This window comes from Mesocricetus auratus, unplaced genomic scaffold, assembly GCF_017639785.1.
Source record: "Mesocricetus auratus isolate SY011 unplaced genomic scaffold, BCM_Maur_2.0 Super-Scaffold_15014, whole genome shotgun sequence".
In the NCBI taxonomy this organism is placed as follows: domain Eukaryota; kingdom Metazoa; phylum Chordata; class Mammalia; order Rodentia; family Cricetidae; genus Mesocricetus; species Mesocricetus auratus.
The window spans coordinates 10,640,022-10,668,020 of record NW_024429186.1 but is presented as its reverse complement, the minus strand read 5'-3'; the positions used below and the strand labels follow the sequence as shown (position 1 = coordinate 10,668,020).

At 45.8% G+C, this 27,999-nt stretch overlaps 1 protein-coding gene across 2 annotated transcripts; it reads left to right on the top strand.

The window, feature by feature from the left end:
- Positions 1–44: 44 nt before the first annotated feature.
- Yy1 (YY1 transcription factor) lies at positions 45–26,626 on the top strand. 2 transcript variants are annotated; one of them, XR_005876141.1, is made up of 6 exons: positions 45–828; positions 12,500–12,662; positions 19,522–19,582; positions 21,207–21,365; positions 21,972–24,033; positions 24,909–26,626. XR_005876141.1 is itself a non-coding variant. In XM_040742502.1 (5 exons), the coding sequence occupies exons 1-5, from the start codon at positions 141–143 to the stop codon at positions 22,152–22,154; spliced, it is 1,254 nt and encodes a 417-aa protein (XP_040598436.1). In that variant the 5' UTR covers positions 45–140; the 3' UTR covers positions 22,155–26,626. The 2 variants fall into 2 exon arrangements, 1 of the variants encoding a protein (XP_040598436.1); XM_040742502.1 differs by having other exon boundaries at positions 21,972–26,626.
- The last annotated feature ends 1,373 nt before the right edge of the window (positions 26,627–27,999 follow it).

Genomic DNA, 27,999 nt, shown 5'->3' with positions numbered 1-27,999 from the left:
CCCCCCCCCCGCCCGTCCGCCCGCCCGCCGCCTTCCTCCCTCTGCCTTCCTTCCCCACGGCCGGCCGCCTCCTCGCCCGCCCGCCCTCCCGCAGCCCAGGAGCCGAGGCTGCCGCGGCCGTGGCGGCGGAGCCCTCAGCCATGGCCTCGGGCGACACCCTCTACATCGCCACGGACGGCTCCGAGATGCCCGCCGAGATCGTGGAGCTGCACGAGATCGAGGTGGAGACCATCCCGGTGGAGACCATCGAGACCACGGTGGTGGGCGAGGAGGAGGAGGAGGACGAGGACGACGAGGACGGCGGCGGGGGCGACCACGGCGGCGGCGGCGGCGGCGTTGGCCACGGGCACGCCGGCCACCACCACCACCACCACCACCACCACCACCACCACCACCCGCCCATGATCGCCCTGCAGCCGCTCGTCACCGACGACCCGACCCAGGTGCACCACCACCAGGAGGTGATCCTGGTGCAGACGCGCGAGGAGGTGGTGGGTGGCGACGACTCGGACGGGCTGCGCGCCGAGGACGGGTTCGAGGACCAGATCCTCATCCCGGTGCCCGCGCCGGCCGGCGGCGACGACGACTACATCGAGCAGACGCTGGTCACCGTGGCGGCGGCCGGCAAGAGCGGCGGCGGCTCGTCGTCGGGCGGCGGCCGCGTCAAGAAGGGCGGCGGCAAGAAGAGCGCCAAGAAGAGTTACCTGGGCGGCGGGGCCGGCGCGGCGGGCGGCGGCGGCGCCGACCCGGGCAACAAGAAGTGGGAGCAGAAGCAGGTGCAGATCAAGACCCTGGAGGGCGAGTTCTCCGTCACCATGTGGTCCTCGGGTGAGTGCCAGCGGCCGCGCCGCGGCTCGGGATGTTTTTGTTTTGAAGGGAAGCCATGTTTTATGTGTGTGATGGGCGCCGCCATCTTCTCCGCCCGGGCAAGTATGGCGGCCCAAAAAGATGGCGGGGGCGGCGGGCCGCGAAGATGGCGGCGCGGGGGAGGGGCGGCGCCCGGCTAGGCCGCAATGGCGTAGTTGGAGCGAGCGGAAGCGGGCTGTGGCGGCGGCCGGGGAGGGAGGGGCCGGCGCTGCTCCACGCCCGGGCCAACGGCCGTGCGGCGGGCCGGTTGAGGGCGCCGCCCCGCGCCGGGCCACCCGCCGGGCGTTGACAGGGCCGTGGCGCGGGGCGGACGCGCGCCGTTTCCCACCCCCCCCCGCACGCCGCCGTCCCCTCGGGGGTGTCGCGGCGGCCCCGCCCCGCCGCCTCGGACGCGTAGCGGTGTCTCCCCGAAGCCCTTCCCGGAGCGGTCGGCGCGGAGCCCGGCGCGGCGGCCCCGCGGTCACGCTGGCCGGGGCCGTCGCCGCTGCGGGGCGGGACTTGGGTGGCACGTAGGGCTCGCGTGTGCGGGTTCGGCGGCGGTTGGAGCCTGTCACCCGCGCTGGCAGCGCGCTCCTCGCCTGTTCGACCCGAAACGGGAGTTGTGGAAGGAAGGGCCGGGCATTTCACTGCCCTTTGAGTCTTTACGCATTGTGGATTTTGTTTTTTAAGTTGGTTCCGTGCGGATAGGTTGGACTGGTTTGCGCAGCTGTTGGGCATTTGCCACCAAACTAATAAAAATCGCAGTTTCCAATATCTGTAGCCTTTTTACTTTATAAACAGTGTTCCTTGTTTTTCCCGTGAAAAGATTTACAAAAAGTGCTTAATTTGTTTTACTAACAAACAGGTTTTATCGAAAGTCAGGAGGACTATGTAGCACCCCAAATATCCTAAACTGTTAGAGGAACGGAAAAGCTGTTAACTGTTCGTTTTGTCCAGTACTACGTTAACATGCTAGCCAGCTTCATTGTTGGGGTACTACCTAGACAGGATAATGCAACGTAGCTAGTTCACGTAGTCTTGGGATGATAAAATTTGAGTTTGGGAGGCCCTTAACGCTTTACTTAATTCTCATGTTTGGGCGGAGCCTCAATATGATGCGATTTATTAAAATGCTAAAATTCAGAGGAATGAGTGAAATAGATGAAGATCCTAAACGGAAAACCTGGTCTAGTAGTAGTATCAAGATGACAGTAAATTTGACGGCTCTGTGGTTCAGAGAGAAGGGAGAACCCTACGGAAATGTAGTAGGAAGTGCTCCTTGGTGCGCTGTTATACACTGAATGAGTCTCGGGTTAGGATCTGCTCTGCAGTTCGACTCTATCAGGAACTGTATGTTTACCTAAAACTGAATCAGCCAGTACCTAATAGTAAATCAGACGGCCTCTTCCACACGTTTTTGGTGGCTAGTAGTTTGTGTGCTGACATGTTGAAACTAAAAGCCTGTCCCTCCCCTTTAGTAGAAATAGAATAATGAAAGCAGGTTTGAGGCTGTAGATGAATTTACCAAATTTGGAGTACCAAGTACATTAACTACATAAAACAGCTTCTTTTACCTGTTTGGCTTTTGATTTTACCAAATTGTTAACTTGCTTTTCCAGACAGGGGAAAAACCAAAAACTTGGTAGTGTGTGGTATTGATAGTGGAAGTACTGTGTATCGTCCAGTTTAGGGGGGAAAGTGAGGGGCCTGACTAATGTGGGTTAGTTTGCAATTAAGTCAGTGTTTAGTCGCTACTGCCCTTGTGTGACTGACGACTTACAAGGGCACATAGAGCAGCTTGGGGGCGTTTTAATGTCTATTTTTTTAAAACCTTAATTGTCTAGTGTGTTACTGAGTAGTCTGCCAAAAAAAAAAAAGACAAAAAAAACCGCGTAGATATAAATATTTGATGGCAATAGTAAGGGATGACCTATTTCCTCAGAAATGTCTTGGTGGTAAATGATCCTTCTTCCTTGCCTTTGTGGCTTGCAGTTTTTACCAAAAAGGAGCTAAGTGGTGTGTGGTCAATTATACATGTCCCAAGTTCAGATTCTGAAAATAATTTGATCTTCAGAACTGAATTAAGGCTGTACAATAAGCGAAGAAATGGAAGATTAGCTAAATTAAAAATGTCATGTATGTTGCTGTGACAGGAATGGATCTCATTTGATCCTAGGCATGAGTTACAACTCCACACTGTATAGTTTATTGAATTAATGTATTATATTAGATTGGCTAAACTAGGAAGCCACAGATTTACATATGTACCAAACTTAGTTACCTGTAGCCCTTGTAAAAATAGTTGTGCATGTGGTTAGTCTTGTTATTTTTCGAGACAGAGTTTCTCTGTGTTTCCCGGCTGTCCTGGAGTTCCATCTGAAGACCAGGCTGGACAGAGCTCAGAAATGAGCCTGCCTCTGCCTCTCAAGTGTTGTGATTAGCGGTGGGAACCACCACCAGCCAACAACAATAGGGTTGGGTAGTCTTAAGACGCTAGTAATTTGTACCTCTTGGGGTGTTGGGTTTTTAACACGTCTTAGTAGGAATTTGTGGAAATCAGACACTTGGGTTTTGTAGGTCTTTGTTTTTGTGCAGTTGTTACCGCCATGAACTTGAGAGTGACAGCATTGTGGAGGTCCCGTTTTGAATGAAACAGTAGCAAAGCACTCTAACCATTACTTGTAGAGGGCATAGAGGCCTGACCCTTCACCTCCTCTCTTGGTTTTCATAGTTGAGTAGCTTCTTTATCATCAAATACTGCAGTGATGTTCTGTTGACAACTTTTCCTGCGGAGATGCAACACACTGGTCTACTCACACTAGACAGGGAAGCCACCCAGATTAAAGTATGTGTACCAGCAGAGGTCCAGTTTGGAGTTACTCACAGGAGCAGAGATGGCTCAAAGACAGCCAGATCACTAAAGCCTACCCCAGCATGGGGACAACCCACAGACTAGGAACCTGAAACACACTCTGCACAGCCTGCAAGTAGCTCAACAGGTTGGAAAGTGCCCTTTCCAGGTGCCTTGGTTGTTCTGAAACCCTCCCAGGCAGATGGTCTGGTGTGTGAGGGTTTGTTTTTTTTGTTTTTGTTTGTTTTGTTTTGTTTTTGTTTTTTTGTTTTCAGCTCAGCTTCATTCTGTCTGAGGGGAGTGTCAGCTTTTATTCTGGCAGGGAGGGGCCTAGAGAATCTGGTTAGTTTCAGGGACTTCCTGAATCTTTTTTTTTTTTTTTCTTGCCTTTCTGCTTTAAGGAGCTTCTTAGAGGATGGAATGTTTCAATTTCTCTAAGAAACTTTCACAACAAATGATTATCACTTCTTGCTGCTTTTTCTTGTTACTGTTTGTTTAGACCTGATGTAGCCCTAGCTGTCCTGGAACTCACCATGTAGACCAGACTGGCCTCAAACTCAAGGAGTCTGCCTGCCTCTGCCTCCCCAGTGCTGGGATTAAAGGGTCGCTGGTTCCACCACGATCTGCTACTTCTGTTTTGTTTTGAGGCAATAGTCTAACATTGTGGCCACAGTTAGGGAGACAAGTCACCACAGTGAGTTCATCAGAGACCTGTGAGCAGTCCCCCTATCTTGCCACCCCATCCCCCTCTTCCCTTTCTGTCTTTCTGAGTTTGCCTATTTCAGAGAATCAGACATTCTTTTTGTGTCTGGATTAGCTTGTATTCAGTCTGTGTGTGTGTGTGTGTGTGTGTGTGTGTGTGTGTGTGTGTGTGTGTGTGTGTGACAGGATGATATCCCATAATATAAATGGTTTTGTGAATAAAATTAAATCCTCCTAAATATTTTTTGATACTTGTAGTTTGGCTGTGTTTTGTGAAATATTTGTGGTTTTCAGATTGGTGTTTGGGTTTTTTTTTCCCTTCATTGTTGATAGATTCATAAAGGAATGACTATTCTTACATAACTAGTAATAAAGGAGATCATTTAGCAAAAGCACCCAGCTGTGAGAGAAACCTAGGTGGCTTTAACTGTCTTCTGTTAGACCTGCTATGGTGAGTGAAAGACGTGTGACTCTAGAAAACAACCAGTGCTAAGTTGAAATAAAACCAAGTGTGTTATATTTTTTCTTGTTCTATACATTTAGAAAAACTCAAGGCTTGTAAGTGATGGCCATTTGCCATTCCTCTAGCAATCTCATTTACCAAGTTATCACAGAGTAAAGAGACCATAATCATGAATTTCCACAGAACCAAGTCCCCAAAACTCTCCAAAGCAATCCTGTCAACTGTATGACCTACATAAGGTGACCTCAGTTTAGGACCCTAGATCTGATCTGATTACTGGGAATCCCAGCCTGCTAAAAGCCTGTGACCTTTGACTCTCCCCTGCAGGTTATTGACCCTTCCTTTAGCTGCCCCTGACAACTGCTCTCTCTTCTGCCAACAGGAGCAGAAAAGGCCCTTTCAGGAAAGGCCAGGGCTCCTGTCCTATTTACTGCCACTAGCATTTTAAGCTTTTGAAAGAATATATGATATAAGAGGTTGGGGTTAGCCGGGCGTTGGTGGCGAACGCCTTTAATCCCAGCACTCGGGAGGCAGAGACAGGTGGATCTCTGTAAGTTCGAGACCTGCCTGGACTACCAAGCGAGTTCCAGGACAGCCTCCAAATCCACAGAGAAACCCTGTCTCAAAAAACCAGAAGAAAAAAAAAAAAAAGAGGTTGGGGTTATAGATGGTCAATGGTTAAGAGCACAGATTGCTGTTCAAAAGGGCAAGGTTTGATTCCCAGCACCACGTCTCAAAACTGGAACTACAGTTCCACCTTCTAGTCTCCTTGGGCACCAAGCATGCGTGCATGTGGTGCACATAACATACATGCAGGCAAAACATCCATACATGCTTTAAAAAGAGAGGACCCAGACCTGCACTGGACTCATAGGTGGTTGCTGACAAGGCATTTCTGCTTGTTTTGAAGTGTGCTTAGGCAGTCCAGTCTCTGAAAATTGAGATACATAGGACCCATGATAGGTTATTAGCATAACAGTTATTACAGAAAGGATTTCCTAAGATCTGCCTTCCTTTGTGTAACTCCTCCTCTGGCTCTGGTGACTGATGCTCTCTGTACTCTTGCTCCTACTTTGAGTAAGAGTAAGAATAATTGAAATGGGAAGAATGGACCAAAGTGGAAACTTTATAATTTCAAAACTCAGAATATGTACTTCAAATTTGTATTAATTACATAGTTTTCACCTTAATATTCCCCCCCTCCGGTCTGTCGTGTGTGTGTGTGTGTGTGTGTGTGTGTGTGTGTGTGTGTGTGTGTGTGTGTGTGTGTGTGTGTGTGTTCGTGTTCGTGTTCTCTGTATGAGGGCTTCCAGAAACCAGAGTAGGATGTTAGCTGTCCTGCTCATTGCAGTCTGTGAGATGGGTGCTGAACTCTGAACCTGAACCCTGAACTTAGGTCCACCAGTCTTACTTCCCCGAACTATCTTTTTTGTAAGCAGTACTTTTGAGGTAGCTCAGGCTGGCCTCATACTCAAGACAGTCTTCCTGTCTCAACTCTCCCGGTGCTGTTCCTACTTGTGTTCTCTACAGTCTATTCAGAACCATGGATTTCCTGATTTGATATCTGAAACATTATTTGGATATTGAAAACATTAATTTTATTAGTTAGGCTTCTAGGAAATGGTAGGGAGATCCTAGGTGCTTGTTGGCTGGAGTATTGGTATGTATTTATTTGTGGTCTCTGAACATGAGGTGGGGCATTTCCTCATTTGAAGTAACTTGCTAGTAAGGCCCATTGTGGCTTTTTGTGGTGCGAGGATCTAGCCAGAATCTTGCACAGGCTAGGCAAACACTTTCCCACTGAGCTGTATCTCAACCCTACGATTAATTTTCAGTAACAGACCAGTGGTTTCAGGGAATAGTACTAGTAACCACATCGTACTTGCTCTCTAGAGAGCACTGGCCAAGGCTTCTGACCTTGATCTTGGTATTTTGTGTGAAATGAAGTAGGAAATCCCCAGTCTCCTTCTCCTCCTTCTTTTCCTTCTCCTTCTCCTCCTTCTTTTCCTTCTCCTTCTCCTCCTCCTCCTTCTTCCTCCTCCTTCCTCTTCCTCTCCCCCCCAACCCCCCAACCTGCCTTAAAGTTTCTGGCAGTCTTCCTGATTCAGTCTCCCGAACACTGGATGTGCACACCCAGCTTAATTTTTTCTTTTTCTTCCTTTAAGAATGTGCTTGCTATGATTGTTGAGCTTAGTGTTCTTTAGAGCCATTAAGCCTGGTGGAGAAAACCTCATTTCATCACGATGTTCAAGGTCTTGGCTTCAGAGGTATGAAATGAAGGAAAGAATAATTTGAAGTGTGAGATTGCATATGAGTGAGTTTACCTTTGAAATCATACTTGAAGGGTGTGTGAATGAGTTGGGGTGGAACTAAGGGAGGGTTTCATATGTTACATCTTTAGCTTAAAGTCTTTGTGTAAATATGTTGTGCTGTGCTGAGAAATATTGCCAAATATACCCAGGTCTTAACTGGGAATTTGAGTGTTGCTTTATTTATACCTCTGATTAAACTAAGGTCCTTGGGACAGGAAAAGGATCTTAGATTATCTAGGGGGGCCCTAGGAGTCAGAGGGAGAGGGACACTGGGCAAGGAAGGGGTGATTAGGAATCGAGAAGTTGTGACTTGTGATTGTGCAGGGGTCATGAGCCAAGAACTGTGGCAAACACCTACTCCTCCACAGCCCCCGACCTCAAGAGTTAAAATCCTCATAGTGACCGTAGTTCATACTGGTTCTGACTCCTGACCTTCTGAACTATAAGCCACCATTAGAGGGAATTACTATGTATGCACAGTGCCTGCGGGTAGCTGACAAGTCTGTTATATAGTGCAAAGTGTGGTCATCTCCAGTGTCCTGAGGCCTGCTGTCCCGCTGTCTAAAAATAAAGCCAGAGCAAAGCAAAAACTGGATTGTCAACCCCAGTACATCCCAGAGAGAAAGTTGACATTTTAGCATGCTACCAAACTTTAAAGTGAGAGGAGACAGGCAAGAAAAGTTGTGTTTATTAAGTGTGTTTTGTCAGTCACCAAAAGAAAGCCGAGAGAAAACCTGTTTGATTGGGTAGAGAAGACTCCACATTTGACTGCTAGACCTGGAGTGCTCCCAGGCTTTTCTTGTAGCTTCCTTGATTAGGTCTTAGTGGCTGGAGGTTGTTATCAGACCTTTATTTTACTAATCATCAGACTGGAGGTGATCATTTCGGACTGAACTACCAAGAGATGGACCAGGAGGGACTGAGTAGTCTGTCTACCTTTCTGCCTTTCGGGTGATACCATGTGCAGAAAGAGAATGATGAATGTAGGCGAGAGGCTCAGCCTACTCACTCACAGTGCTGGCTAGACTTAGTTTCTTCCAAATGCATCTTGGGCTGATAGTTCTGGGTCGTCTGCATTCTGCCATAATGTTTTGGGGGAAAATATAGCACCATTTTAGCTTGACATTTTTAACAGGGTACTCCTGCCACCACACCCAACACCCGCTCCTTTTCAGTCAGAGCCTTATGTTCCCAGCCTTTTCCAAAGAGGCATTGGTTTACCTTGTCAAATATGGTTCCATGTTAATTTTGCCTTCAAAGGAAAATCGAGCAGTGAACCTCTTAACAGGTGTGTCCAGCCTGCAGTCCATGGGCTATATGTAACTTAATATATCTATGAACATGGCCCAACGCATTTGTAGATAACAGTGGCCAAAGATTGGACATGTCCCCTGGGTCTGGTGCATTAATAATTTTAGACTACAATTAGATCATTTGCTTCCTGAACAGAGTTTGCTTTGACTTATGTACAGTATCACCTGTTGTAGTTTGAAGAAATCAATAGTATATTTGACATTCAAAGTGGATCAGGTTGCATTCTCCTACACAGAAAAAATTTATGGATTTAAAAGAAAGCAGTCATAGCCAGTGCAGAAGATTGTAGGTGGTGTGTGCATACCTGTAACCAACACTAGCACTATAAGGAGACGGGACTGGAGAAACATGGGTCAGCTTGGACCACATAATAAGATGCTAACACCAAAAACAAAACAGGGCTCTAGAGACGGCAGCTCAGTGGTTAAGAGTACTTCCTGCTCTTGCAGAGGACCCAAGGTTGGTTCTCAGCATTAAATAGTGGAAGGTGAGCGTGCTGGTTTGCTGGCAGAGGTGTGGGCATGTGGTGATGACACAGTAGGTGGCACAGCCCTCAGTGCGCTTCACTTGTGTTCACCTCTTAGTTGTTGGCCCTCCTTTACAGGGCCTCGTTTTTTCTGTTGTTGGAATTAGGGGTGGCTCTGGATCCATTTTCAGTATACTTAAAATCTGTATGCCAATGAATGGCACCATTCTCCAACGTAAGATTCCTTTTTATTCCTGTACTTGCTTTCTGACAGCTTCCATGGGCATGTCAAAGCAAAGAGAGACTAGATTTTGTTGTTGTTGATATCATCTCTTCCGCACTTGGTTACCTCAGCAAGTGATACCACCATCCTTCAAGAAATGTATCTTGTTTGTTACCAAACTATGGTTTAGTCTTCCAAAAGAAATCTTTACGGTGTTTTAAGGATCTCCTGGAAATGAATACATTTGGTACCAAACCACATTTCTCAGAAGTTACTCCTTTTTCAAGTAGAAAAATTACTACCTTAACCCCTCTTTCTCTAAATTAAAATTTCACCTATAGGTCAAGTGTATGAAGGGCCAGGTAGTAATTCTGGGCTTTTGTGGGTTTGTGTTCTCTGTTAAAAACCCAGTCAGATCCCCATATGTTTGCATCAGGAAAGCAACCATAGATGACCTGTAAAGAAGTAGAAAGGATTGTATAAGCAAACAATTTTGTTTATATAAGTAGGGGTACTTTTTGATTTGTAATCAGGCTTGTGCGTAATTGAACACAGGTGTCAGCTGAGTCCAGAAGAGGGCATCTGATCTCCAGGAGCTGGAGTTAATAGTAATTGTGAACCATTGGGAATGGGAATTCAACTCCAGGTTCTCTGCAAGAGCAGTACACATTCTTAACCTCCCTCCCCAGTCATCCCCCCCCTCCCCCGAACATATTTTGATTTTGAGATAGCATCTTACTATGTAGATTAGGCTGGCCTCAAACTCACAGTTTGCCTTTTCATCTGCTTCTTGCCTGCTGGGATTAAAGGCGTGTATCATCCCACCTGGCCCCACCTTGATTTTGACAGCCTTGAGCTGGGACTTGGATCTCAAAGAGTAGTAGGCTAGACTGGTGGTCAGGAAGCCCCGGGGAACTGTGTGTTTTCTGCCTCTCCAGAGCTGAGGTTCTACATGCTGCTTTGCCTGTGTTTTTACATGGGTGTTGGAGAATGAACTCGGGCTTGTGGAACAGGCATTTTATCACTGGCTGTCTTCCCAGCCCCTCTTTTGAGTGTAGTAAGAACTGAGCCTCAAATAAATGTTTTTTCTTCTGAGCTGGAGGTGTGGCTCCATAAGAGTGTTTCATCATTTAATTTCCCTCTGTTGAAGTGTGCTCCCTGAGGGTAGGGACTATTGTCTCTCTGGCCGTTTTGCCAGTGATGGGCATCTTCAAGGCCCTGGCTAATACATGTGAAACCAATACAAGGGATAGTCTAGGTTGGGAGTTCTGTGTGACACTCATCATGTATTCCCAGGCTGGCCTCAAACTTACTTTGAAGTTGGAGGATGACCTTGTCAGGCACAGGTTGTGTGGTTTAGATTGATTGCTAGACGAGCGATGTACCAACCAAGCTGCATCCATAGAGCCCTTTGCTTTGATCTTTGTATCAGAAATGTGTACAAATTGGCCCCAGCAGTATGGCCATTGCAAGTTCAAGGCCAGCTAGGGATGACTAGCAAGACTTGGGGCTGGAGAAAGTAGAAAGAACAACACTAGCATCCCTGCCTACCATCATGTTTCTGTACAGTTAGGTTTTGGTGTGGTAGTATATCTAGGTGAGAGAATGACCTTGCTAAGGACCGGGCAGACTGAAAACTATCTGTAACTGCTATCAGTCACACAGCCTGTTTCAATTGACCCCTTCATTCATCCATAGAAGTGTATCTTTATCAGTACGTGGGTGTATTAGTGGTTCTTTCTAATTCCTAAGGAGATACTTGGGCTTAACGGTTCAGCACATAGGTCTCTGGGTTAGGCTTAAAGAGTTTATATCCAATAAATATTTGCCCTTTAAAAAGGGGGCAGGCAGTGAGACCAGTTGATCCATCAGGTAAGCTGCAAAGCCCGATGGAGTTCAGTCCCCAGGTAACATATGGAGGAAGGAAGAGAACAGACTCTGTCTTCTGACCTTCACACATCTCCCCCATGTTTTGTACACACAGAACTTTTTTTCCAGTTATCCCTGGATAAGTTGCTTAACTTTTCCATGCCTCAGTTTCTTTGTAAAATTAAAGTGGGTGGTAGCTTGCCCACTTCATAGGGAATGTGTGATGAAGGTAGTACTATCCATAAATATTGAGTAAAATGCCATTGCTATTATGTCAGATTTCTAGACTGACTGACTAATGGTGGGGGTAAGCTGTGTGGCTCCCACCATATTCCCAGTATTTGGGAGGTAGAAGCAGGAGGTTCAGGCTAGCTTAGATAAAGGGGTAGGATGAGGCTTAGCAGCTGAAAGTACTTGCTGAGAAAGCTGGGATGATCCCTACTAAGTATGAAAGGGAAGAACCCAGCCCTGAAAGTTACCCTGTTTTGTTTTGTTTCAGGACAATGTTTCTGTCTTAGAACTCACTCTGTAGACCTTGAACTGAGAGATCTGCCTGCTGGAATTAAAGGCGTGTGCTACCACCACCCGGCAAATAGAATGTTCTTTTTTTTTTTTTTTTTTGGTTTTTTTTTTTTTTTTTTTGGTTTTTTCCTAGACAGGGTTTCTCTGTAGCTTTGGAGGCTGTCCTGGAACTCACTTTGTAGACCAGGCTGGCCTCGAACTCACAGAGATCCGCCTGCCTCTGCCTCCCGAGTCCTGTGATTAAAGGCGTGCGCCACCATCGCCCGGCTAGAATGTTCTTAAAACAAAATAAAACTTGTTTTTATGGAAATAATTGTGGGAAGTTATAGAGGTGTTTAGTTTCTGTGTCTCCTTTGCTTTTCCTTGCTGGGAGTGATTGGACTTGTAATGATTGCTCCACTATAAGAATACTCTTTTTGCTGGGCGGTGGTGGCGCATGCCTTTAATCCCAGCACTCGGGAGGCAGAGGCCGGGCTGGACCGACAGCCTCCAAAACAATACAGAGAAACCCTGTCTTGTAAAAACAAAAAACAAAACAAAAAAAAAGAATGAATACTCTTTTTACCTTTCATGTATTAGTTTGTGAAATGGGTACAAAGGCAAAATGGAGACGTTAAAAAAAGCTAGTTATACAAGAAGGGTAAGTCTGGAGAGTGAATGATAGTGCACTCGTGGATGATAGTGCACTCGTGGAGAGCCAGCTATTCCTGATAGGCTAACTCAGAGCTTTATTGTGAAGGTCTGTGGGGCTTGACATAGAAGGTTTGGGTGACCCAGAAGAATCGGGAGTTCAAAATATGGAGGACACAATGAGTGGTTGAGAAACTGAGTCAGTAATAGCTATAAATAGTTACGTAAGAATATTTCACTAAAAGCTATTTATATTCAATGTATTCATCTAGTTAAGATGACCAATTCTCATGTGTTTCAGATGAAAAAAAAGATATTGACCATGAAACAGTGGTTGAAGAGCAGATCATTGGAGAGAACTCACCTCCTGATTATTCTGAATATATGACAGGCAAGAAACTCCCTCCTGGAGGGATACCTGGCATTGACCTCTCAGACCCCAAGCAATTGGCAGAATTTGCTAGGTAAGTTACAAGAACTTTACTTTTTTTCTGTTATAGGAAATGCTTGAATCTTGCCAGTTGTAATCTTTTGTTCCCAAGTGACAGCGATGGTTTGTATCTTTCTATAAGGACACTTCTGAAAACAAAAGCAACCATTTTTGGTTTTGGTCATAGCTGATGAAGTTAATGTGTGAAGGGCAGCATTCTAGATCTTTGTAGACTGACATGAGGCCTGAGTTGGTTCTACAACCGGTATTGCTGTGGAGTTAAGGGAGTTGCACATGATTTGCTTTGAGGTAGGTGTGCACATTGCCTTTGTGCCTCTTTGTTGATCCAAGCACGTTGCAGTGGGTCCTGGTTTGTCCTGGATGCTTTGACCAAAGCAGGAATTTCACCAGTTCATAGTGTATGATGAGTGTAACTCCTAGTGTTTTCTTAATTTAAGTTGGGACTCCTGTGGCTGCCCAAGCCGAGCAGTTAAGATCTGTACTCATTGATGCTTGTTTGTTTTGCCTGAAATAGGATGGGTTCCTGTAGAAGTCTCTGCTGTGCGTATTAGTTTTTAGGCGTGCAGTTTTTATGAGGACATGGTGGGGTAAGGGAGCACAGATGTGTAACATTTTAGGTAAAGTGGAATTGCTAGCATCTACCCTTGCCCAGGGTTGAGCAGAGCCATTTATTTTTCATGTATTACAGCTTAGTAAAGCTAAGGCTCTGTGCATTTGTTAATAATACTGCTTTCCAGATTTTGTTATTCTTTGTACTTCTGGACAGTTATTAGAATCAAACATTAAGCAACCTTCCCCCCAGAAGCTACAAATAAAAATTGAATTTATCATACAGAGTTGGTAATAAGGTATAGTTTGGGGGCATACTGAATACTATGCCTGAGTTCAATTTTGTGCTCCTAAAGTTAACTAGCTCTTCCTTGGTGCTTGGAATTGAGTGAGGAAACAAAGATGTCATGGAGACATCAACAGTATATTGTAAATATGTTAGCAGTGGATGTGGTCCCTGATGAGCCTAGAATTTTAAGACTGTCACTGTAGTCCAGGTTGACCTAGAACTTGCTATTCATCCCAAGATGACCTTGATCTCAAATCCTGCTTCAGCCTCCTCTAAGTCCTGGGATTAAAAGTGTGTATCTCCATACCCAGCTTGAACCGAGAGTGTCGATAAAGGCTTCCATGTTAGGGCACAGTAGAAAATACAAATGATGTACAATCATGCCTGGGAATTGGGGTGCTTAAAGAAAATGAATGAAGTCAGGTCAGTTGGGATCAGATTATTTAGGTCCCTGAATGCTGGCCAAAGATGTGTGGGCTATTTGCAGAGGGCAGCTGCTAAAGACTTGAACAGGGAGGAAGAGCTTTGATCAGGAGGATCACTTTATAGCCAAGTCCAAGATGGGTTGATGCAGGTTCCCCCTGAATGTGGGAGAAGGCTTAAGCTAGAATAGTGGGGTAGACAGTAAACGTTAGAAATGACAGGAGGTAAGGAACATTTGCTGTGTGTGTCTAGTTGGAAGGAAAAAAGGTCACCAACATTTGCCTTCAATTATCATCTTTCAGTCTATGTCGGGGTAGGCAGCGTATGGATGTAGATGTTAAACATTCATGTGGACTGATGGTTTTAGCAGGGAAGTTAGAGTGAAGTCATACTAAAGTCATGACATCATGGGACTTGTAAAAAGGGAAGTTTGGGGAAATCCTTGTGTGTGGAGACTTAAGGAAGCAGTGGGAGTAGAAGAGAACCGTTGGAAAGAGACACGCAGCAGCGCGCCTGCCTGCCAGTGAATAACCTTCCAAAAGTCAGGAGAGGGAGGGTACAGTCTACCTTCCACATTGCAGCACTGCTACTTCAGCGGCAGGGGAGAGAGGGAAGCCATACTATAGGTTGTGAGCAGTACAGCTGAGGCACAGGTGACTCTCGACACCGCCCCCACTGCCTCTCTTCACAATATCTCAGAGCACCAAAGATAACCTACAGCCCAGGGAAGAGACCACTTACAGAGAATGATGTCATGGACACAGTGGGTGATGAGAAGACAGTACGTGCTGTTTTAAGAGGAGCACTCAGTGGTAAAAGTCTTTATGTGGCCCAGGGCCTTGTGCATGCTTGCCAATGCCGTTGAAGTGCAGTGTTTTCTTTTACAGTCCGTTCTTTGGGCTTTTTGTTCTGGATTAGAGTTGGATATTGCCTTGCTCACTTTGCTAGTATGTAAAAAAATGAAAGCTTGGCACCACAGTGGACTGAGGATTGGACTCAACCCCATCTTGCATTATATCCCTTAAACATTGTGTTAACCTACATGGACTTGTTGGACAGTGGTGATAGAGAGAAATACTTGAGTCTGTATGCCCTGTTGTTTCAGGTCTCCACATCGTGAAATAGGGTCTTCTGGAGACCTTTGACTGGCACTCTGACAGTAGAATACCAAGTAGGAGCATCAAGTTTCACTGTTGGGGGCCACACTTTATGGTTTTCACCAGTTAGGATGAAACTTGTTCTTCTGGCCTTCCTCCTGCCCTCTGGGCTGTGATGGGAGAGCTACAATTGAGTCTTGAGCTCTTGGCTTATGACTGAAAGTTCCTTTGTTTCTCTTCCATCCTGTGGCAGAGTAGGTATTCTGTCGTGGACATGAAGTTGACCAAAGAATGTCTCGGACCTGCCACACTTCACCTAGACTGCTTAGCATATATGATTGCATATTTAAATAGACAGATGGAAGTTAAAAAAGAGTTTTATTGAAAATTTTGTCTTTAAAGCTGGAGGGGTGAGCTTGCTGGGTTTTTAGAAGTGCTTGCCTTGCGTGACTTTTTCTGTGTAAGTCTGTCTGTTATCCTGTGCTGAGGAGAAGCACAGTTATCCTTGGCTGCAGAGTGAGGTTGATACAACATGAGATGCTGTCTTTAAATTAAAAAACAAACAAACTGGCTGTGGTCGTGGGTGGCACACACCTTTAGAAACCCTGCCTGTGCTCCCTCCCCCCCTGAAAAAAAGGTGCCAAGAGGGGGTGTTTTATACTTTACTGAGTTGCCTGTTAAGGCTGGGGCCTGGTGAAGTAAGTTCTGTTTCCTAATGAAGAAGGCAGTCTTTTTGTATATTTTCTTAGAGCTGCTGGCACTGTGAAGTCCTGTTGTGTAAGCTGGGTGTGATGGGTGCACACCTGTGATTCCAGCACTTGAGAGGCTGAGGCAGGAGGATTGCAGATTCAAGGCCATGGTGGGCTTCCTAATGAGACCCTATTGCTTGCAGAGGATAGCTGAGTGGCAGACAACAGAGACTGTCCTTCTTGCTGACTCTGGTCTGAGTTTAGTGTGCATCAACTTAGTTGGGACTTTGGTTTAAACAGTGCCTGTTAAAATTGTGTCAGAGAGTTGCTGCAGGGGTGTGTCGTGGAGTCCAGTCTTCATGGTGGTGCTTGCGTGTATGACAGTGTGATGTCTTCTCGGGTCCAGCAGTCATGATGCAGAGCGGGCCCTCTACTTTTACTGAGGGTGCCTTTTCTGCTTGTCTCTTGGTCCTTTGGTTGAAAGATAATTCTGAATATGAGAACCTTATGGGTTGTTGAGCATAAATGACATAATTTTTAAGAGTGAATTTATTTTGCTGGGTGTGGTGCCGGGTACTTAGAGATCTACCATATAGGAGGCTGAGGCAAAAGGTTGACAGGCTCAAGGCCAATCTGGGCTACATGGTTGGGACACTGTCTCAAAAAAAAGAAACAAAAGGATGAACTCATTTCTAACTGCTTGACCAGTGATAGTAGTTACTGTCACTGCCCAGGTGTCTAGTGTGTGTTGTCTTCAACTCCTTGCAGCTCTGTAGGGAGATGTGTACCTGCTTACAGAGTACGAAATTGAGGCTGAGAAGAATGATTTGCTCAAGGTCATGAAGCTAGTAGAAGCCAACTCCAAGTCACATATCCATCCTGTCGTTGTCCTCATCCTGTCTGGTTTTGGGTCTCTAAAGTATCCCAGTGAATGGAAGAAAATATATCAAGTGCTGGGGTAGAGTAGGAATGCTTCATTCTTCACTTTACAGCAAAGCTTCTCCAAGGAAAGACCCACTCTATTGTTATGGACAGTTAGGTCCTCCGTTGATTCCAAGTCTTAGATTTGTCCAAATGTGTTGTAAATTCTCATTCTAAATTTGAATACTAAACTATAGCACACATTTTTTAAAATGTCATTTTAAGGGGAAAAAGTGACACCACCAGGAGTAACATCTCTTACCAGCAGTTAGCATGTGACAATAGAAAGGTCGCGAGTTCAAGGCTAGACCTGTGTTACACAGCAGTTTCAAGACCAGTCTGGGATATATTCAGAGAGCCTGTTTCAAAATACCCCATTAAGACTTGAAAGAAAGCCGGGCGGTGGTGGCGCACGCCTTTAATCTCGGCACTCGGGAGGCAGAGGCAGGCGGATCTCTGTGAGTTCGAGGCCAGCCTGGTCTACTTTCAGGACAGCCTCCAAAACACTACAGAGAAACCCTGTCTCAAAAAACCAGGAAAAAAAAAAAAAGACTTGAAAGAAAGCCAGGTGATAGTGGTGCATGTCCTTTATCTCAGCACTCAGGGGACAGGGGCAGAGGAATTTCTGAGTTCGAGGCCAGCCTGGGCTACAGAGTGAAATTCAGGATGGCCAGAGCTACACAAGGAAATCCTGTCTCAAACAACCTAAATAAACAAATAAATGAGACTTGAAAGAAGAAATAGAGGTGTTCGCAAATTGGCTGCTGTTTCATGCTGATCTGACCTCTAGATGGCGGAGTAGCACTGGCCTCCTACCCTACTCTGAACTGAACCCCAAACTTGAAGATTTACTGTTATTTACAGCAACAGACCGGTACAGATTACACATGTAATCCTAGCACTTAAGTGGAGACAGGCATTTGAGACCAACAAAAGTTACTTAAGAGCAGGCACTTAAGTAATGCTTGTTAACTGGCATACCAGTGATCTACGTAAAAGTGTGTCTACAGGGTTGGAATTGAAAAAATATTCTGAGATTGATCATTAGGCACTGGAGTAGCTTCCTGTGTTCTCTAGGCATGGAAAGTTTGGCCAGGTTGCAAGGTTTGACAGTGTAGGGAGGATCAGTCACCCTCTCCCTGGATTTAGTGGAAAGAGTAATCTGGGCCTCTGTTTTACGAGTTAGGCACCTTAGGTACATTGTCATTGTTAAGAAACTAATTCCCAGCACCCAACGTGGCAACTCACACCTGTAATTCCAGTGCCAGGGGATCTGACATCTTCAAAAAAAAAGAAACAATTGCCTTAGTTATTGGTTAGATATCATCCATCCTTCATGGAAGAGTATGAGATGGCAGAACTAAGGATAAAAAGATCTGTTTTCCAGTGTTAATCTTTTTAGTTTTCTGTGAACTTACCTTTTTTTTTTTTTTTTTTTTTTTTTGCCCCTTGATCATAAACGGTTTGTGGGGAATGTTTAGAGTTTTCATAAAAACCAAGATTTCTTGAGGAAGTAACAGCTGGACAGGTTCTTTGTTGGCAAACTGTGAGAATAGTAGCCTCATCTGGGGTTCTCCCAGCTGCCAGACTCCTAAAGTTCTTTTCTCACAGGGGAGCTCCCAAGCCACAACCAGAAGTTTTTAAAAAACAAACTAGCTGTGATGGCAAAACCCTGTCTTAAAACCAAAGTAAAATTAAAGACCTACAAAAACTGTCATCTCTTACCACCACCAAAAGGAATACAAGCAGTTAAGAGGCAGTTACTCCATAGGCAATGGTGGCACATGCCCTTAATCCCAGCATTTGGGAGGCAGAAGCAGGCACATCTCTGTAAGGTCAAGGCCAGCCTGATCTACAAAGTGAGGTCCAGGACAGCCATGGCTGTTACACAGAGAAGCCTTGTCTTGAAACCCTACCCCAGGCCCCCTAAAAACCTGTCCACCAGTCCCTTGGAAGTAACTGTCAGTACACATTGGTGATTTCCTTTAAGAGTTAGTTATTACATGGGTGTAACTAATTCTGCTTAGAAGTACTATTCGATGCATGCTGCTTCCAAAATTACATCTCAGAGAGAGAGAGAGTTTTGCTGTTTTTCAAAGATGTTGCTTGCTTGCTTATTTATTTATTTTACAAGACAGGGTTTCTCTGTATTGTTTTGGAGGCTGTCGGTCTAGCCCGGCCTCGAACTCACAGAGATCCGCCTGCCTCTGAGTGCTGGGATTAAAGGCTTGCGTCACCACAGCCCGGCAAGATGTTGTATATATTTTGTTTTGTTTTGTTTTTTTCGAGACAGGGTTTCTCTGTGACTTTGGAGGCTGTCCTGGAACTCGCTTGGTAGTCCAGGCTGGTCTCGAACTCACAGAGATCTGCCTGCCTCTGCCTCCTGAGTCCTGGGATTAAAGGCGTGCGCCACCAACGCCCGGCTAAGATGTTGTATATTTTTGAGATACCTTTTTTTAGGGCACCCTTGTCATCGAAGCAACTGATTTGGGGTAACTTGCCATGGCCCCACCCTAAGAGATAGTCTGAAGTTGTTAGGGTTGTTCTTTGTGGGGGGGGGTTGTTTCTTTTTAATGTGGTTAGGTGGGAAGAGCAGAGTTGAGTCACACAGTAATGGTGCTGATGGTGCCGTTCTGAGCTGCACCAGGTTCTCAAGAGGCAGCGATTGCAGCCTTTTGGAGCAACAGCACTTACCTAGGTAGGAATTCAGAAGAGGATCTCTTCCTCTTCTTCAGCAGTTTGGCAGTTTGGTCCTTTCCCCCTTTGGAAGGGGAGTGCCATGAGCTTAGTGTTGGTGCCACTAGGAGAAATCTTGGGACTATTTGATTTATGCTTGTTGAGTGTGACCCACTCCTACAAATCTGTCTCTCTCTCTCTCTCTTTCTCCTTTTTTTCTTCAATAAGAATGAAGCCAAGGAAAATTAAAGAAGATGATGCTCCAAGAACAATAGCTTGCCCTCATAAAGTAAGTAATTCGAGGGGAGTGTTGGTTAGCTGCTGCTTAGGCTACAGACAGTTTGTAAAGGATATGTACTCTGATTTCCACTTTTGTAACTAGTACAGAGTGAGGAATTAGGATTTTTGGTTTATAAATACAAGAGACTTGATTTTGTTTTGTTTAGTGAAGGACACTTAAAAATGTTAAGTGGGGCTGCTGTAGGGCCAGTGTTCTTATTCTGTATATTGACTGAATTGTGTTAGGACTATCTTTTTGGATCATTAACAGGTCTGTATTAAGACACTGGGTTATTCTCACCCACAGTCTTTGAGACTCTCAGCTCATGACTGAAACTTGGAACTTACTTTGGATGTTGCTAGAATAGGCCATATAAAGTCTTGGTGATTTCCTTCAGTTTTCTTTTTACTCTGTTAATTGTGCTACTAGAGAGGTGCATAACTGTTTTCAAACGCAGCTCTGGTCTTTAAGGGGGTGGCTGAAAAGCAGTTTGAGGTGTTTGGGGGTGGGGGGTCAGTTTTTAGATTTGATTGGGCTTTAACAGGGGAAAGATGTAAATGCTGAGAAATAAAGGGGAAGAAACCATGAATGGAATAAAGAATTTTCCAAAAACAGTAGTTGGAGAAGAGTAAGTGTGCTTTGAGATGGCTACTGAAGACCATGCACCTAAGTCTCTGTGCTCCTTGTAAATGCTTTGTGGTGTGGAGGTGTGGGGTGCATGGTGGCTTTTATAAGAGCCAAAATTAAGATGCATTTGAAAACCGTTATGCTGTAAGTGCCGGGATCTCTTTGCTTCTCTGTATAAATGGGAGCTGAAGCTAGAGGTCAAGGTGGAAAACTGGCTTTCCCCTCCCTTTTGCCTGTGAAGCTGTCTAGTGGTGACCTGTGCTGTCCTTCTGTCATGCTGTCTCACCATTTCCCCACTCACTCCATCATGGGCAACAACTGCAGAAGAAATTGTTGAGGACATGCTGCTCTCGGGCACCACACATCCATCTGCCTCCCCCGCACTGGTATCGCTTTGCCTGCCTCTTCCTTTTCCCAGTGTCTCACCAAATAAATTTCTTCTGTAGTTGCCATTCCTTGGAGACCCTCTTGCTTCTTTCTCTGTCAAGAAGGGGAAAGAGGCAAAGAGAGAAGAGGGAACAGTAGGCGATGGAGAATGACAGCCCATTGTTGCAGCACAGAATACGGGGCCCACCAAAGGTAGTGGTGGACTACCGTCATTTTAACTCCGTTTATTTCTCAGTGCTTCTGTTACTTCATCTGGGGGCTGTAGCTGGGTGAGGCGGCTGTGGTGTAGCTGGAAGCCTGGGTGCTGGGTTCTACTCCCAGCTTGACTGGCTACTGCTAGTAGTGTGACCTTGGGCAAGTCTACTTCAATACATCTCTAAGCCTCAGTTTCCTCATCTGTAAAGCACGGGTTTGCAATAAAAAAAGGCCTTTTTTCTCAGCTGTCTGGTTTTTTTTTTACTTTTTTTTTCTTTCTTAAATAGCTTAATGTTTTGTAATGCTAAGTTAAGGGGGTTGGGGAGGTTGTTTGCTGTAAAAACATCAGTAAAGGCTGTTGAGTGGTTGAGTCCTTTCTCACAGGTGGCAGTGTGAACCACTAAGCTTCTTTCTCTGTTTTAAGGGCTGCACAAAGATGTTCAGGGATAACTCTGCTATGAGAAAGCATCTGCACACCCACGGTCCCAGAGTCCACGTCTGTGCAGAATGTGGCAAAGCGTTCGTTGAGAGCTCAAAGCTAAAACGACACCAGCTGGTTCATACTGGAGAGAAGCCCTTTCAGGTAGAGCCAGTTCCTGTTCCCCAAACTGCAAGTTAGGGTGGTGACATCAAGCATGGTGGGGGTTGGCGGTCTTATTCCCACTCCTGATATGACTCCCTGAAGGTCTGCCTGGGTTCCTGGTGACTGTGTGTAACTGCAGCTGTTGGATACTGGGTGGGTGGTGTCTGTTAGGGAAACAGGATTATGTGAGAGACTTAGAGGTCCCATGTGTTTTAAATGAGTAGTGTGAATTACTAATGCAGTGCTTATGAAGTGCTGTGGCTACGTCCAGCTCCAGGTGAGACTCGGTGCAAGCGAGTCTGTACCACAATTCTTTTTGACAGTTGTCATCACTAAATGTCTTAAGCATCTGTATTCTACTTTTGGGGTGTCTGGAAGTACTAGAGCTTTAAAATGGCACTTAGCACAACACTTCAGTTTTTCAAGAGCTAGCCGTGGACTTGAAGTTGTCAGAGATCCCTGTCTGTCAGTTCTAGAATATGCCCAGAAGGTTCTCCAGAAGAGGAAGAGGACAGGCTCAGGTTTTCCATCCAAGCAATGTGCCCTTGGCCCCTAGAGTCTGGTCCCAGTTGCCAAGTGGGTTGATGTCTGGTTTTTCCTTGACAGTGCACATTCGAAGGCTGTGGGAAGCGCTTTTCACTGGACTTCAATTTGCGCACGCACGTGCGAATCCATACCGGAGACAGGCCCTATGTGTGCCCCTTCGACGGTTGTAATAAGAAGTTTGCTCAGTCAACTAACCTGAAATCTCACATCTTAACACATGCTAAAGCCAAAAACAACCAGTGAAAAGAAGAGAGAAGACCCTTCTCGACCACGGGAAGCATCTTCAGGAGTATGATTGGGAATAAATATGCCTCTCCTTTGTATATTATTTCTAGGAAGAATTTTAAAAATGAATCCTACACACCTAAGGGACATGTTTTGATAAAGTAGTAAAAATTTAAAAAATACTTTAATAAGATGACATTGCTAAGATGCTCTATCTTGCTCTGTAATCTCGTTTCAAAAACAAGGTGTTTTTGTAAAGTATGGTCCCAATAGGAGGACAGTTCATGAACTTCGCATCAAAAGACAATTCTTTATACAACAGTGCTAAAAATGAGACTTCTTTTCACATTCTTATAAATATGAAGCTCACCTGTTGCTTACAATTTTTTTAATTTTGTATTTTCCAAGTGTGCATATTGTACACTTTTTGGGGATATGCTTAGTAATGCTGTGTGATTTTTCTGGAGGTTGATAACTTTGCTTGCGGTAGATTTTCTTTAAAAGAATGGGCAGTTACATGCATACTTCAAAAGTATTTTCCTGTACAAAAAAAAAAGTTATATAGGTTTTGTTTGCTATCTTAATTTTGGTTGTATTCTTTGATGTTAACACATTTTGTATAATTGTATCGTATAGCTGTATTGAATCATGTAGTATCAAATATTAGATGTGATTTAATAGTGTTAATCAATTTAAACCCATTTTAGTCACTTTTTTTTTCCAAAAAAAAAAAAATACTGCCAGATGCTGATGTTCAGTGTAATTTCTTTGCCTGTTCAGTTACAGAAAGTGGTGCTCAGTTGTAGAATGTATTGTACCTTTTAACACCTGATGTGTACATCCCGTGTAACAGAAAGGGCAACAATAAAATAGCGATCCTAAAGAAAGATTATGGCAGAAAGAGATCTGTAAGCACAGCCTTATTTTCTTCTGTTGTCCAGAATACTTATAATTCTTGAGCCTCCCAGAAATTGGAAGCTAAATAAAGCAACTCGAGTTTCCTTTATTTTGCACTCAGTGACAGTGACTGTGATGAGATCCGTGCATGGACACTTAATATTTCCTACACGCCCTGAACTCTGAAAGAGTAGGCAGTAGGCGCCCCAAGCTAAGGAAGTACCTCAGAGTACAGCAGATGGCCCATGGCTACCAGGGTTGCCCTTGACATCCTGGTGCGTGCGGGAGTGGTGCGTGTGGTAGGTAGGGCCTGATGCTTTCTGGAGGGAAGGCACCAACTGGCAGTGCGTGCACTCAGGGAGGACGGGCCTGCCTTCTCATCACTCAGGCTGCCTGCAAGGGCAGTGGCTCCTTGGCTTGTCCAATAGGAAATCCAGCGCAGTCCTTATTAGATGCTAGCAGATGTAGCAATTGAGTGCCAGTAGCTGTTTAATGCTTGTAAGCACACTAAGTGCAGAGCGGCAAGGCGATTAGATTATTAGAAAGTTGTACTCAGTGAGTACTTGACTTGTCATGTTGTGACCTCTTCAATGTATAATTTTTGGATTTTACTTAGAGTCAAATACCAGACTTGTTAAATATTTTATAAACTGCCGTGATACATCAAAATCTCATTTATTCAAAATGCAAACCTAACTGTCTGTCTTTCTGTGCTGAATGCTTAACTACAAGGTAAATGACAAACCAATACCAGATCTAGTCACAAAGAGGCCGGGAGACTAACACATAGCCCAATTTCTTACGGCCTCACCAGGAGGATTGGTGACCTAGAAACAGTGACCCTGTGGCTCTGTGGAATTTTGAAGTGCCTTCTGAACCATAAATGAAAATCGTAACCTGGGACACTTGTTTTTATTCGTCCAGAATCTGTTATCCAATGAGTAGTTGACGGCACTGTGCTCATCAGCAGACCCAGCTGTGCTTGGATGACAGGAGAGAGGTAAGCAAGTGCCCCGTGTGGTTCTCTGCCAGGCCCGGGCAGAAGCGCCCAGGCCTTTGCTCCCTACCATCAGGCTGAGCTTTCCCAAATGCCCTGCAGCAGGAGTCCAGAGCCACGCTGCCCTCCCTCACCCAGTGTCCTGCCACCCTTGAGTCTGGCCCTGGCACCTCCTCAAGACCCTTGCCCAAGGCTCCACAGCAGAGCAGATCTGTGCTGTGGGAAGGCCTGCCAGCCACCCGGAGAGTCGGGCCTGTGTATGGAGTGAGGCCTCATCCTCTGTGCCTTGATTCCTTGGGAGATGCCCTTGGCCATCTCTTTTTTGTCCCTTCCTGTCTGAGTGGAACAGTCATCGTCTTCGCCCTTTCTGTGTTAGCCTTATCTTGTCAGTGTGCAGTTAACTTCTGTTAGGAGTTCATTTGGGGTTCAAAGACAGCTTGGTATGCAGGTCCTTGCTGACTGCAATTTGGGCTTAGGACAACAGCATAGGGAACTAACATGAGTGGCAGTGGCCAGAGGAAAGCTGCTTCTCTCATTGGCTTTGGTTTGACTTAAACCCATTTTGCTTGTTAGAACCTATTATTTTGTTATAGATGTAATTTACTAAAATTTGAAATGCCGTTCTAACAGTGAGTCCATTGTCTAGAGAACTGATCTGATTTATAAGTAATACTGATAGACCTATTTTCTTACATCTGAGCAGAAATAAATGCATGTTTTTAGCAAATGTAATGTAAAAACTCCAGAGGATAAGTTTACACCTAATAAGATGTTGTTTTCTATTTTTGAATTTGTTACTTGCCCCTCTTTGGTAGTGGGGTTGGGGGCATATTATCTATACAGAGCTGTCACTCCAGAGTGACGTTTATTTCCCACAGAGATGCTGAACTCCGCCGTGCTGGTCCCATGCGATGTGTGTACTTTGCCCAGACTCCAGGCCGGAGGAGCTGAGGAAAACCCAAGACTTTTTTTCCCTATTTGGTTTCCATGCACAGGTTCTTCTGAATGCCACTTGTTTTGCTAAGTTTGGGACTGTAAGACCCTTTGAGGGAATGATGTGTGCAATGCTTGCCTGTATTTCTAGGCAGAGTTGTACTTATGTCTTCACAGAAATAAGAACCTACTGTCAGTGAGGTGTGCGGTGCTCCAGGGGTTACGGTGCTGGCCTGGCTTAGCACCCACCCGCCTTCCACTCTGCAGGACTCACCTGTGGTATAACCTCAGATCACTCACACTAGAATGTGTATGTCTATGACCCAGGAAATCTTGCCCCTAATTTCACCCACTCTCCACCACAGGCAGAGAGACCTGACTGCTTCTACCTTTCCTCTGTGCTCCACAATTGGCATGATTCTGTCAGTCTGCAGTGTTCGTGTTTATTCTCTCAACATCTAGCCTACAGCAAGAGCAGGGACTTCAGGGGTCAGGAAAAGGGGTGAGCAGAGTTGCCAGTAGATGCCATGACTACTAAAAAGGCTTTGTCCTTGCAGTCCCTTGGTGTCAGTGTGACTTCAGCACCTCTTCAAAGTCCAGGCCTAGCAGGACCTGGCAGGTGCACTCCACCCAAGATTCCAGCTGACTCTAGAAGTCAGAACTCTGAGGCATATTGCTCGCTTGCAGCTCTGAGTGAACACCTTCATCCTGCTCTTTGGCTGGTCAGAACAAAAGGTACTTACTTCATGCTTCGAATCACTCACCTCCCAGCAGCATTGACTGGACAGACTGGTTGGGTCTCCAAAGTGCTGACCTCTTCCTCCACTTGTCGGTTTTCTCAGGGTGTGCTTAAGTACAGGCCCTTTGGATGGGAGTGGCACCAGGCGGGAGAGGATAGGTGTGTGGCTAAGAGGCTTCCTGGCATCGTCTTTGGGCCTAATTGGTCTGTATCGTGCCAGGAAGGTCATCCTCTAGCTGGACATTATTTAGACTTTATAGGAAGGGTGAGTGGCAGTTGTGAACAAATGTTACTCTGTTCCTTATAAAGGGAGAATTGGAGCTTGAATGTTGGCAGCAGGTCATTAGGCAGGTGCACCTCACACAGGCAAGTACAAGGTATGCCCAGCCAACATTCTGGAGTCCATTGAGGGAAGGGGATGTATTAATTGGCGGCAGGTTTGATGACACTATTTAAGGCCACTCATACACCCTAAGAAATGACATTGGGGATGGGTGACTTTGCCGGGTTGTCTACCTCCCTGCCTGGGGCCACATGGTGTCCACATACATAGCATAATGGAGGGGAGAAGGCGTCAGTACCAGAGTCACCTCTTTGATAATGCCAGCAGCTAGCATTAGACTGATGTCTTCAAATGACAAGAAAAGCTGTGTTTTCATTTTCTGGGAACTCCTATAGGCCCTGGCTCAAGGACTTTGCATTGTGTGTCATGTACATCTTTTTAAGTGTTCTTTGCTGTTCTGGAATTGTCCTTGGTTTTTCCTTAGCTCATAGATCATAGACACAGAAATATTATAGTATTTAAAGCATTCGCATCAAGCATCAGATGGCTTCGCATCCAGGAAAACATGATTACTCAGTTTGAAGCACCAAGCATGTGTAACATGGCTCTATACAATACAATAAACGCTAATGTTAAGCTTTTCAATGCCTGGGGTTCTTGTTTGTTCATCGATTTGCCGAGTGTCATTCCACCTTAAGCCTGGGGTTCTGCTACCCCTACCCCTGGTCTGAGGGGGTCCTGAATTCTCACCTAGGAATAGTGTCACAAGTACAAGAAATGTTTCACTTCCAGGCCAAGAGGAGTTGTAGTAAGAGCCCCACCTACTCTCAACAGAAAGCACAGCCAAGTAAGTGCTTATCATGCAGCTAGGCTGGCGAGCCCCCGCTGTTAGCCCAGGAAGCTTGGGAGCCAAAAGGGACTGGTAACCCAACTGTCTAGGGCTTGGCTGGGGATGTGCTTTTCTGCCTGCCTGGGGCCCTGGAGCACACAAGGTTGTGTGCCCCACCCTCAAACTATACTGAAATGGAGCTGTAGGCATAATGTTGTGAGGTGGCAAGGCCCCAGCCCCTGTGATCCTAAAACTGTTGGGGCCAAAAGGGCTGAGCAGCTGGGGTGAACATTGATCCGTTCCTGCATCTTTGACTGGTAAATGGGCTGTTCTCTGGAGGCTTTCCCAAAGACTACCCCCTGCTTCTCTGAGAGTGACATGTGAATATACCCTTTCATCTCCTAACCACTAGAATTGGAGAACATGCTGCACTAAGAACGGAGAAACAGGCCTTTTAGTGCTCGCTCTGGTCCCTTGGCCTGGACTATCTTCCAACCTCCTTTCAGAGAAGCTGCGGTTGCCCTTTACAAATACAGTGCATGGGGCTTTCTACCTCAGCTGGACCTTCTGAGCTACAACAGTGAGCTGCTGTGGACACGAGAAAACTGTACCAGCTACCCCCACTATAGAGCCTCGCTGGCCTTGCTAGACTGCACCGTCAGCGGCCTGGGGCTCAGCACCAGACCTGTAGCAGCTCCCCATTTCCTGCTGGAAAATGGCCTGTTCCTGTGTAGCAATTCAGCTGCAACCCAGGCCTGTGCTTGAACCTCCAGAGGGATCTCTGCGCCCTGGCTTGCCTGCCTGGCATTGCCTCCTCCATCAAGTGTTTATGTGTCGTGCCCCGTTTAAGGAAATCATGGCCCTACCTCCCCTCGCTGGCACTTGTACCTTACCTAGCAGAAGACGTAACCCTTAAGTGTGATGCTATGAAGAAGTGCAGGGTTAGCTGCAGTTGGTGGTGTACGTCTTTAACCCGAGCACTCTGGAAGGCAGAGACAAGGGGATCCCTGGGATCTCTGAGTTCCAGGGCAGCCCGGGCTACACAGAACAGGAAGGAAGAGGGAGGAAAAGCGCAGGTTTAGGGAGAATGAGGAGGCCGGACAGCTGGCACACAAGCTTGGGGACAGGGACTTCGGTTCTTGCCACATGTTATATACAAGGTAGGGGTTCCCAGTACTTGTCCCC

Bases quoted from the DNA above. Each gene is read 5' to 3' on its own strand.
- Yy1 (XM_040742502.1), top strand. From the start codon at position 141: ATGGCCTCGGGCGACACCCTCTACATCGCCACGGACGGCTCCGAGATG. The intron at 12,663-19,521 runs GTAAGTTACAAG...TTCTTCAATAAG, and splicing joins CAATTGGCAGAATTTGCTAG to AATGAAGCCAAGGAAAATTA. The intron at 19,583-21,206 runs GTAAGTAATTCG...CTCTGTTTTAAG, and splicing joins CAATAGCTTGCCCTCATAAA to GGCTGCACAAAGATGTTCAG.